Below are 12313 nucleotides of genomic sequence, written 5' to 3'. Positions count from 1 at the left end.
TGTACTTACTGCAAAAAAGATCTGAAGAGAACTGTGTGCTACTTCTATATACTGGTACTCTAGTAAGCACTCGGATATGGTAATGTAGCGATGATCTTCTGGTGCCCAGTCTGGAGCTGGAGTTACTGAGGTTACCATGCATCCTGGCCCGTTTTCCATCCACCAAGAACGATGCATTGATACATTGAATGTTAAAATAAGGTCTCTTTCCTAGAAAGAAAAATATGTCATTTTAGTATACTACATTGAATAAATATATGGTAGAACATTTCACTGCAAAGAGAAGTATTTCTTGACATTGATACAGCAAATAAATATATCCTACAAGTCTAAAATGTAAATTCTACATTGGAACCTAAAATTTTAAGTAAATTTAGATTCAAGCCTTTGGGCCATGCAAAATTTTATTGAAATAAATCTATCTTCTTTACTGGGTAATCTTTTGGAGAGATTTTATTGTGCGCACTTTAAAAAGGACACATGGCAATATAATCTCTTATGTCATCAGCATCAATCATTTGTATATTTCTCCAATGCTTCTAAAATAAAAAAGTGAAGCAACTTTATGCATAGCCTTGATTATAAGGCTACTTTCACACATCAGGTTTTCGGCGTCAGGCGCGATCCGGCGTCGTGCCGGAATGCCGGATCCGGCAAATGTTTTGTAAAACCTGATGTGCCGGATCCGGTTTTCTGCCGGATCCGTCTTGTTCTTGACAGACAAAACCGGATCCGTCTCATCCGGTTCATCCGTTTTTCTATCCGTTTTTCGACGGATTACGCCGGATCCGGTTTTTAAAATTGACCCTTGTGGCCTTCCGAACGGGATTGGCTACTGGAAAACTATATATAGCATGTTCCTACAGCCCTTCTTTGACAGGTTGTAGAGGAGAAAGTGCAGGTTGGAGAGAAGAGCAAGTTACTGGCGAAGATGGATGTTGTCATTGGAAATATTACCACTAGAAGTTCTGTGACGGTTTCAGTAATGAGGGACAATTTTGCACTATACTTTATGTCACCTCAAGGCAGAGTACACTGGCAGGATGACAGAGTGTGAAAGATTTGTGCCCTAACCAAACTTGTGTACCTTCTGGACCAACAGTATATACCTTTGCCAACCAAAGTTGGCTATCTTGTCATGGTCTTACTATTTTTAGCTTTAGGCCACAGGTGTGTACCTGGTTGTGTTTTATGCAAAGTATTTCACCTTTTAACAAAAGTTGTGTTCATTGTTAGGAAATCACCAACAATAAACACAACTTTTCAGGTGAAATACTTTGCTTCAAACACAACCAGGAACACAACTGTGGCAAAAAGCTAAAATTTACCCACAGTTATATACCTGGTTTTGAATACCTTTTTACCTTTTAAATACCCTGTATTTAACCTTTTTTTTAAACATATTTCGCCGCAGAAAGAAATGACAGACAACCAGTGTAAACAATAATTTAACTTTTATTTAAAATATTGTTTTTTGTGTAAACTGTTTTAAAAGTTAAAAAAACTTTTTTAATAAAGGTTTGAAACCAACCAAATGGGCATTTTTATTACAAAAAAAACATTATAACTCGGTGTAGTGTGGGGTGGAAATACTGCTGGAGGGGCTGCGGGACACTTCGACAATGGGAGTGTGGAGAGAGGACTGGGATCGTGGTGGGGAAGGTACAGTTAGAGGTGATGGTGTGGAAAAAGCTACAGAATGGGTGGACATGTGGGAGGCAGAAGAGGTGGTGGGCGGTGGAGTGGAGGGTTGGGCAGGGACTGTAGGAGCAGATGATGTTGATGGAAAGTTGTATGGGGAAGGAGTTTGGTACGGGGAAGGAGTTTGGTACGGGGAAGGAGTTTGGTACGGGGCAGGTTGCTGGAAGTGGGGAGATGTCTGGTACTGGGGAGGTTGCTGGTACTGGGAAGGTTGCTGGTACTGGTGAGGTTGCTGGTATGTAATAGGAGGGGGAGGATGGAAAGTGGCTGGAGGGGGTGCAGATGTAATAGGAGGGGGAGGATGGAAAGTGGCTGGAGGGGGTGCAGATGTAATAGGAGGGGGAGGATGGAAAGTGGCTGGAGGGGGTGCAGATGTAATAGGAGGGGGAGGATGGAAAGTGGCTGGAGGGGGTGCAGGTGGAGGAACTACAGTGGTGGGAGGTGGAGGTTGGGATGTAACCTGCTGTAGAGCACCGTGGCACGAATGCATTACATGCATCTGCTGGGTAGGAGATAGTGTTGCCATGCGCTCCACAACAGACCTGAAAAAGGTGTGGTTTGGCGAAGATCTTGCTTCTGAATGCATGGTTTGCAGAAGTGTCTTCACCTCCAGAATGCTGGAGTTGATCTGCTGAAAGCCTGCGGAGATTTGCTCTGACAAGACTTTTAGACAGTTCTGGAAAGATGCATTCAGATGCAAAAACTCTGGCGCATAACTCTTTTCCTGACCCCTCTGCCGCTGCCGCCCAGTACCCGCAGGTGTACTAGAGGTGGCAGGGGCAGAAGGGTGGGGTAAAGGGAAAGCGATCTCCTCACCAGCAGCTTCATGTAATGTAGGCGGCCACGATGCTCCTGTGCTGGTGGATGGGACAGATGGGTCGAATGTGTGGGAAGGCTGGGAAGGTGCAGATGTACCGGGGCGGTCGAAGTGTCCCTCGGTGCCGGTCTCCTCAGGGATCGCCTCAGAAGGGTCCAATCATGCAGGCTCCCGAGTGCTGCTCACCGTGCTGTCGAATAAAGAGAAAAAAAAACAATTAAAATACTGACATGGTATGGCCCTGGCTGAAAAAAAAAAGTTACATCTAACATTTTTTTTCACATGTGGTGTGTAATATTTACCTTCTAGTGACCATTGTTTCCCGGAGGAACGACAGGGCTTGTGCATACTTGTACTTGCTCCTGCGTCCTCCAGATCCACTCGGGGCCCGCATCTCTTTATTGAACTCCTTCTTGAAACGATCCCTCACAGACCGCCACCGATTCACAATTCTGTTCCCTGAAACGAGAAAGGAGTGGTTAGTATACAACATCAGTGTTTCACAAACTCCAGTCCTCATGGTCCCCAGGGGTCATGTTTTCAGGATTTCCATAGTAAATAGAAATCCTGAACACATGATCCGTGGGGACCACGAGGACTGGAGTTCAGGAAACACTGGTTTACATCAAGCAACCGGTACTGTATATACTTACGCTCTTTAATCTGGGCCCGAACATCGAGGTCCTCCCAGCGGCCCACAAGGAGCGAACAGATTTCCTCCCAGAGTCGTCGGGTAACGATAAGGTCAGCGTGGCGGCGGTCAGCCATATTCCAGAGCGGCTCCCTTTCTCTGACGAGATCGATGAGGTGGTCCACATCGAGTCCTCCATCCTCACCGTCAGAGTCGGGAGCACGCTGTGAAGGCTGTTAAAGAAAAAGACAAAAATAACATAATTAGCCTCCACAAAAGAAATGAAATAAAAAGTGCAAAAAAACAAAGCAAAAATATTTATACTTACACGCTGGTGACCGCCGCGTTGCTGTCGCCGACGACCCTGGGAGGCACTGCGAGGACCTCTTGGCCGAGCACCAGATTGGGAAGACTAGAGAAGAAAACAAAAAATGTTATGTCTTTGGATGTAGGCATTTGTTTGCTGTGTGTGGTCTGCAGAACATTGTTTTCTATGTGTTGTGTGTAGTGTGATGTTGTGTTTGATGCAAAAAACTTACCAATTGTGAGCCCACTCCAAGTGTCTGTCCACCCCTTCCTTCTTCTTCTTGGAGCTCCTCTTCATCTTGTGAATCCTGTTTTGAAATAAAAGGCAATGAATAGACATATATTACAGAGATGATGGATTTTGGAAATAAAAACTTACCGTCAAACGCTGACGATGCGAGGGAGGGCTCCCAGAAGATGATGTGCTGTCTTCCTGGTGGCCACACTCCATGCCTGTGGGTGGTGTTCCAGCTGCTGCCATTGCTGCTGCTGCTGCATCTGTTGGGCGGCTGTTGAATAAAGAGAAACAAAGGGCCAATGAATATCTTGATATTCAATAGCCCTAGTTTGGAGGAATGGGGGATTTGATAATTACCGTCTCTCATCTGCTGCTGGCCTCCCCTCCTCAGCATGTTCCATTTGCTGCTCCATTTGGGGTGGTGGTGGTGCTGATGGTGCTGCAGTGGTCTCCTGCCTTCTCCTGCTGCGCTTGGTTGCTTTCTTGGGTGGCATGTTGGGTGTGGCTGTGGGTCCCACTGTCTTGCTTTTATATATGTCTTGTGGGCAGAGCTACTGAGCATGCTCAGACCAAAAAAACCGGATCTGGCCACCGGATCCGGCTTTCGCCGGATCAGGCGCATTGCAGCGCTCATAGGCTTTCATTGTGTGAAAAAGCCGGACGCGACAGATCCGGCGTGTCCGGCTTTTTCGCCGGAGACAAAAAACGTTACAGTAGCCGTTTTTTCCAGACGCCAGATCGCGACACATTGCCGGATCCGGCGAAAACCGGATGAAACGCATGGCCATCCGGCGCGATCCGGTGCAAATGCAAGTCAATGGGGGGGAAACCGGATCCGGCATTGCATTTCGCCGGATCAGGTTTCTGTCAAAAGCGCCGGATCGCGCATGACGGCGAAAACCTGATGTGTGAAAGAGGCCTAATTGTTCTATTGTCCTAAATGTCTACAGACCCTATACAGACCAGTGTGCCTTCATGGATACAGAGTAGTCTGATCCTGCAATATGTCCTTCTTTCTTTCTACAGTATCTATCTATTTATCTATCTATCTATCTATCTATCTGTCTGTCTGTCTATCCCATATTTATCTATCTATCTATAGATCTATCTTCTATCTGCTATCTATCTATCTATCTATCTGGCACGCACACTAGGGCTGTGGGGTACTCGGAACCGGGTTGGACAGTTCTTTGGGGAAGTCTCGCGGCCGTGACCCGACTCCATGGCCCTGGCTGTTCTGTAAAATGGGGAATATGTACACTGTGTTCCAAATTATTATGCAAATGATATTTTTCTCTGATTTTCCTAAATAGTCGGTACAAATGACAGTCAGTCTAATAAAAGTCATCACCGGTTAGAGTATACATCAAATTTTATTGAACCTCCCAATAATAACAGTATCTCCAAAACGAATAAAAACTCAAATTGCACTGTTCCAAATTATTAGGCACAGTAGAATTTCTAAACATTTGATATGTTTTAAAGAACTGAAAATGCTCATTTGTGGAATTTGCAGCATTAGGAGGTCACATTCACTGAACAAAAAGGATATTTTGGAGTTACATAGCTTAACAGGCCAAGCTACATGCTAACATAGGAACCCTTCTTTGATATCACCTTCACAATTCTTGCATCCATTGAAATTGTGAGTTTTTGGAGAGTTTCTGCTTGTATTTCTTTGCATGAAGTCAGAATAGCCTCCCAGAGTTGCTGTTTTGATGTGAACTGCCTCCCACCCTCATAGATCTTTTGCTTGATGATACTCCAAAGGTTCTCTATAGGGTTGAGGTCAGGGGAAGATGGTGGCGACACCATGAGTTTATCTCCTTTTATGCCTATAGCAGTCAATGACTCAGAGGTATTCTTTGCAGCATGAGATGGTGCATTGTCATGCATGAAGAGGATTTTGCTCCTGAAGGCACATTTCTGCTTTTTATACCATGGAAGACAGCTGTCAGTCAGAAACTCTATATGCTTTGCAGAGGTCATTTTCACACCTTCAGGAACCTTAAAGAGCCCTACCAGCTGTTTCCCCATGATTCCGGCTCAAAACATGACTCCTCCACCTCCTTGCTGACATCGCAGCCTTTTTGGGACATAGTGGCCATCCACCAACCATCCACTACTCCATCCATCTGGACCATCCAGGGTTGCTCGACACTCATCAGTAAACAAGACTGTTTGAAAATTAGTCTTCATGTATGTCTGGGCCCACTGCAACCATTTCTGCTTGTGAACACTGTTTTGGAGTAGCCGAATAGTAGGTTTATGCACCACAGCAAGCCTTTGAAGGATCCTACACCTTGAGGTTCAAGGGACTCCAGAGGCACCAGGAGCTTTAAATATCTGTTTGCTGGTTTGTAATGGCTTTTTAGCAGCCACTCTCTTAATCCAATGAACTTGCCTGGCAGAAACCTTCCTCATTCTGCCTTTATCAGCACAAACAAGTCTGTGCTCAGAATCAACCACAAATCTCTTAACAGTACAATGATCACGTTTAAATTTTTGGGAAATATCAAATGTTTTCATCTCTTGATCAAGGCATTGCACTATTTGATGCTTTTCAGCAGCAGAGAGATCCTTTTTATTTACTAAATTCCTTGAAACCTGTGCCCTGCTTAATAATGTGGAACATCATTCTTAAGTAGTTTTCCTTTAATTGAGCTCACCTAGTAAACTAATTATCACAGGCATTTGAGATTGATTTCAGTGATCCAAAGAGCCCTGATACACAATACCATCTATGAGTTTATTTGAAAAACAAAAAATAACATCTTTATGACACTTAAATCCAATTTGCATAATAATTTGGAACACAGTGTATATGGGATTTAACGTGACGCCAACTGTGGTGTTCGGCAATGGATGGCCGACGCTGCTAAAGGAGACCGCTGGGGCTGATGGTGACACAGCTGGGATGGTTCTGCTCCCCACAGGTGGAGCTGGGCACCAGGGCTATCGGTTCCATTTATGTCAGGCTTCGTGTACCTTGTGGTGAAGGACTCAGGGTGCAAGAGATCACTGGAGGACACAAGGAGTGTAGTTTTTTTTTCCTTTACTTGATGGTTGATAGTACAGACCGGGGCACTGGTAACAGATCGTGATGGAGAGCCGGGCAGCCTGGAAGCAATTTTGGATACACCTGAACAGGTAGGTACGGAGGCCATCCTTCTGCGCTGTCCTACCCTTTTTCCTTGCTGCCTAACAGCTCATGCTCCTGCTGCTAACTGTCTCTCTCTGTTTTAAAAACAATCCATTGTCCGTATGGCAGGCAGCTCGAGCCTATCACAGGTGCCGCTTCTTTGTGTCGGCTCTGGTATCCTGCTGTGCCGTTGGGTATTAGACCGGGCCAGGAGACCTGCAGTCCCCTGCCCTCCAGATTTAGCTGCCGGGTCTTCAGTGCCCACACAATCACGGACTCCGGTGTCCGGTTCCTAACGCTCAACTCTGGGGCGAGTTTAATCACAGCTCTACTCCCCAGGTTCTGCTCGACTTCTCTCCTACTAACACCTGGTAAGGGGACCCCTCCTTGCTTCTAAGCATGACATCACTTTCTATGAGGAAGGCAATGCCACTGTGGCAACCCGACTCCTGGGGTGCCACATATCTATCATCTATCTTCTATCTATCTATCTATCTATCTATCTATCTACAGTTAGGTCCATATATATGTGGACAGAGACAACATTTTTCTAATTTTGGTTCTAGACATTACCACAATGAATTTTAAACAAAACAATTCAGATGCAGTTGAAGTTCAGACTTTCAGCTTTCATTTGAGGGTATCCACATTAAAATTGGATGAAGGGTTTAGGAGTTTCAGCTCCTTAACATGTGCCACACTGTTTTTAAAAGGGACCAAAAGTAATCGAACAGATTAAATAATTGTAAATAAAATGTTCATTTCTAGTACTTGGTTGAAAACCCTTTGTTGGCAATGACTGCCTGAAGTCTTGAACTCATGGACATCACCAAACGCTGTGTTTCCTCCATTTTTGTCTCTGTCCAAATATATATGGACCTAACTCTATCTATCCCATATCTATCCATCTATCTATCTAAATCCAGAAAATTTGGAGGCAGCACACCGTTTGTAGTGGAAAAAAAAGAGCTATTTAAGAAGCCTTTTGGACTGGTATTTGGTATTCTGCATCCTATCTATCTATCTATCTATCTATCTATCTATCTATCTATCAATCTACAGTTGTGGCCAAAAGTATTGACACCCCTGAAATTCTGTCAGATAATACTCAGTTTCTTCCTGAAAATGATTGCAAACACAAATTCTTTGGTATTATTATCTTCATTTAATTTGTCTTAAATGAAAAAAGACAAAAAGAATTGTCCTAAAGCCAAATTGGATATAATTCCACACCAAACATAAAAAAGAGGGTGGACAAAAGTATTGGCACTGTTCGAAAAATCATGTGATGCTTCTCTAATTTGTGTAATTAACAGCACCTGTAACTTACCTGTGGCACCTAACAGGTGTTGGCAATAACTAAATCACACTTGCAGCCAGTTGACATGGATTAAAGTTAACTCAACCTCTGTCCTGTGTCCTTGTGTGTACCACATTGAGCATGGAGAATTGAAAGAAGACCAACGAACTGCCTGAGGACTTGAGAAACCAAATTGTGAGGAAGCATGAGCAATCTCAAGGCTACAAGTCCATCTCCAAAGACCTGAATGTTTCTGTGTCTACCGTGCGTAGTGTCATCACGAAGTTTAAAGCCCATGGCACTGTGGCTAACCTCCCTAGATGTGGATGGAAAAGAAAAATTGACAAGAGATTTCAACGCAAGATTGTGCGGATGTTGGATAAAGAACCTCGGCTAACATCCAAACAAGTTCAAGCTGCCCTGCAGTCCGAGGGTACAACAGTGTCAACCCGTACTATCCGTCGGCGTCTGAATGAAAAGGGATTGGTATGGTAGGAGACCCAGGAAGACCCCACTTCTTAACCCGAGACATAAAAAAGCCAGGCTGGAGTTTGACAAAACTTACCTGAAAAAGCCTAAAACATTTTGGAAGAATGTTCTCTGGTCAGATGAGACAAAAGTAGAGCTTTTTGGGCAAAGGCATCAACATAGAGTTTACAGGAGAAAAAAAGAGGCATTCAAAGAAAAGAACACGATCCCTACAGTCAAACATGGTGGAGGTTCCCTGATGTTTTGGGGTTGCTTTGCTGCCTCTGGCACTGGACTGCTTGACCCTGTGCATGGCATTATGAAGTCTGAAGACGACCAAAAAATTTTGCAGCATAATGTAGGGCACAGTGTGAGAAAGCTGGGTCTCCCTCAGAGGTCATGGGTCTTCCAGCAGGACAATGACCCAAATCACACTTCAAAAAGCACTAGAAAATGGTTTGAGAGAAAGCACTGGAGACTTCTAAGGTGGCCAGTAGAGTTGAGCGAAACGGGTCGAAAAAATTCAAAAGTCGCCGACTTTTGGCAAAGTCGGGTTTCATGAAACGAAACCCGACCCTAGGATGAGGTCGGCCACGAGGTCGGCGACTTACGCGCCAAAGTCGCGTTTCAAAAGTTTGTTTTGCGCTCTTTTTCAGCCAATCAGGATCCACGGACACTGTGGGCAACGTGATCACATAGGCACGGGTCACCACCATCTTTCAGAAGGGCATGCAAGTGATTGGCTTGCTTTGGTGGGCGTCACAGGGGGTATAAAAGGGCGTGCATGCCGACCGCCATCTTACTTCTGCCGATCTTAGTATAGGGAGAGTTTGCTGTTGATTCTGTAGGGAGAGCGTTAGGCAGGGAAGAAGACAAAAAAACTGCTTCTGCTGCTAGCGATTTGGCCTGCACAACACACCAGTCACTGTGTGTGCAGTGCAAGGGGAGGCTATATAGTGGTGTATCAGTGGTGTTGGTTGTTGGGCTGCCTTTTAAGGCTTCCTGACAGGCTGGCATTGCTGTTTACCCACTGCTCCGCAAACTGCTTTTTTAAAAGCAATCCCAATTTTTTTTTTTGTCCTGCTGAGAAGAAAAAAAAACTGCTTCTGCTGCTAGCAATTTGGCCTGCACAACACACCAGTCACAGTGTGTGCAGTGCAAGGGGAGGCTATATAGTGGTGTATCAGTGGTGTTGGTTGTTGGGCTGCCTTCTAAGGCTTCCTGACAGGCTGGCATTGCTGTTTACCCACTGCTCCGCAAACTGCTTTTTTAAAAGCAATCCAATCTCCCTTATCCTCTAGTCACTTTTGTCACAGCTGTGCCATCGAGCCTGTCACATAGCGCTCAGATATTCATTGGGCCTCACACAATCCAAAAGTGTCCAGTGTCCAGAAGTGTGTGCAGAGATTCAAAATCTCCCTTATCCTCTAGTCACTTTTGTCACAGCTGTGCCATCGAGCCTGTCACATAGCGCTCAGATATCAGTGGGCCTCACACAATCCAAAAGTGTTCACTGTCCACAAGTGTGTGCAGAAATTCAAAATCTCCCTTATCCTCTAGTCACTTTTGTCACAGCAGTGCCATCGAGCCTGTCACATAGCGCTCAGATATCAGTGGGCCTCACACAATCCAAAAGTGTCCAGTGTCCAAAAGTGTGTGCAGATATTCAAAATCTCCCTTATCCTCTAGTCACTTTTGTCACAGCAGTGCCATCGAGCCTGTCACATAGCGCTCAGATATCAGTGGGCCTCACACAATCCAAAAGTGTCCAGTGTCCAAAAGTGTGTGCAGATATTCAAAATCTCCCTTATCCTCTAGTCACTTTTGTCACAGCAGTGCCATCGAGCCTGTCACATAGCGCTCAGATATCAGTGGGCTTCACACAATCCAAAAGTGTCCAGTGTCCAAAAGTGTGTGCAGATATTCAAAATCTCCCTTATCCTCTAGTCACTTTTGTCACAGCAGTGCCATCGAGCCTGTCACATAGCGCTCAGATATCAGTGGGCCTCACACAATCCAAAAGTGTCCAGTGTCCAAAAGTGTGTGCAGATATTCAAAATCTCCCTTATCCTCTAGTCACTTTTGTCACAGCAGTGCCATCGAGCCTGTCACATAGCGCTCAGATATCAGTGGGCCTCACACAATCCAAAAGTGTTCACTGTCCACAAGTGTGTGCAGAAATTCAAAATCTCCCTTATCCTCTAGTCACTTTTGTCACAGCAGTGCCATCGAGCCTGTCACATAGCGCTCAGATATCAGTGGGCCTCACACAATCCAAAAGTGTCCACTGTCTACAAGTGTGTGCAGATATTCAAAATCTCCCTTATCCTCTAGTCACTTTTGTCACAGCAGTGCCATCGAGCCTGTCACATAGCGCTCAGATATCAGTGGGCCTCACACAATCCAAAAGTGTCCAGTGTCCAAAAGTGTGTGCAGATATTCAAAATCTCCCTTATCCTCTAGTCACTTTTGTCACAGCTGTGCCATCGAGCCTGTCACATAGCGCTCAGATATCAGTGGGCCTCACACGATCCAAAAGTGTCCACTGTCCACAAGTGTGTGCAGAAATTCAAAATCTCCCCTGTCCTATAGACACCTTGTACCTTGTTTTACATTACTATATAGTTTGTTGGATTTTGTCTACATTTCTACCAAAAATGAGGAAGGCTGGTGGAAGAGGCCGTGGAATTGGGCGGGGGTTGGCAGCTGGTAATGATGGTGTTGGTGGTGGATCTGATGGTAGTGGCAAGAGCAAAATAGGACCGAATGCAGGAGGTGCTGACCCTGCGTCATCGTTTGGCTACATAAGGCCTCGAACGCTTAGTTTTCTAGGAGTTGGCAAACCGCTTTTAAAGCCAGAGCATCAGGAAAAAGTTTTGTCTTACATTGCTGACAGCCTCCAGCTCTATCGCCTCCTCTTCTTCAGTTGTAAAAAGTAAAAGCACTGAGTCGTCATTGGAGGCTCATGTTCATGAACCACACCTTTCCTTGTGTCCTTCACCCCAACCAAGATTGAAGGATGACGCAGGCCATACTACTGATTACTCCATGGAGCTGTTTTCACATACCATGCCTGGATTATCAAGTGAAATGGTGAATTACCCAGGCCAAGATGAATCTGACATGGAGTGCATTGATGCACAGCCGCTGATGGATGATTCTGCTGGTACATTCACTCAGAGCACTACATTGTCCTCGCAGTGTACAGAGCCAGATTCTGACCCTGATGAGACTCAGGTGCCCCTTCCCGCACACTATACCACCTTACACGGTGACACAGAGGAAGGTGCACATGACATAGAAGAGGAGGTGATGGATGACCCAGTTGTTGACCCAGATTGGCATCCATTGGGGGAAGAGGGTGCTGCTTCCAATAGCTCAGATGAGGAGCATCCACAGCAGACATCGACATCGCAACAGCTGTTATCTGGCAGGCCCAGAGCACTCCAAAGACAGGTTCCAAACATCAAAAGAGTTGCTGGACAGCTTGTCCAGAGGGTCAAAAGATCACAGCGTGCTAGGCCGCAAAATGTCTGCCAAAGTAGGAAGAGTGCAGTGTGGCACTTTTTTGAACAAAATCCTCATGATCAGGCCAAGGTTATCTGTAAGAAGTGCGCAAAGACCTTTAGCCGAGGGAAAAATCTGAAAAATTTGAATACCAGTTGCATGCTTAGACATTTAACCAGCATGCACTTGCAAGCGTGGACACA

General features: G+C 45.3%; 1 protein-coding gene across 1 annotated transcript in view; it reads right to left on the bottom strand.

The window, feature by feature from the left end:
- The window catches only part of NKAIN2 (sodium/potassium transporting ATPase interacting 2), a 1580095-nt gene that overhangs the window by 445726 nt on the left and 1122056 nt on the right, over positions 1-12313 (bottom strand). The window contains exon 4 of the mRNA XM_073575747.1: positions 10-210. Coding sequence (XP_073431848.1) covers positions 10-210 — 201 coding nt within the window. The remainder of the gene's footprint in view (positions 1-9; positions 211-12313) is intronic.

This window comes from Dendrobates tinctorius, unplaced genomic scaffold (assembly GCF_039654945.1).
Source record: "Dendrobates tinctorius isolate UK_male_01 unplaced genomic scaffold, ASM3965494v1 ptg000046l, whole genome shotgun sequence".
NCBI classification, from domain to species: domain Eukaryota; kingdom Metazoa; phylum Chordata; class Amphibia; order Anura; family Dendrobatidae; genus Dendrobates; species Dendrobates tinctorius.
This window is presented reverse-complemented; position numbering and strand designations above follow the sequence as displayed.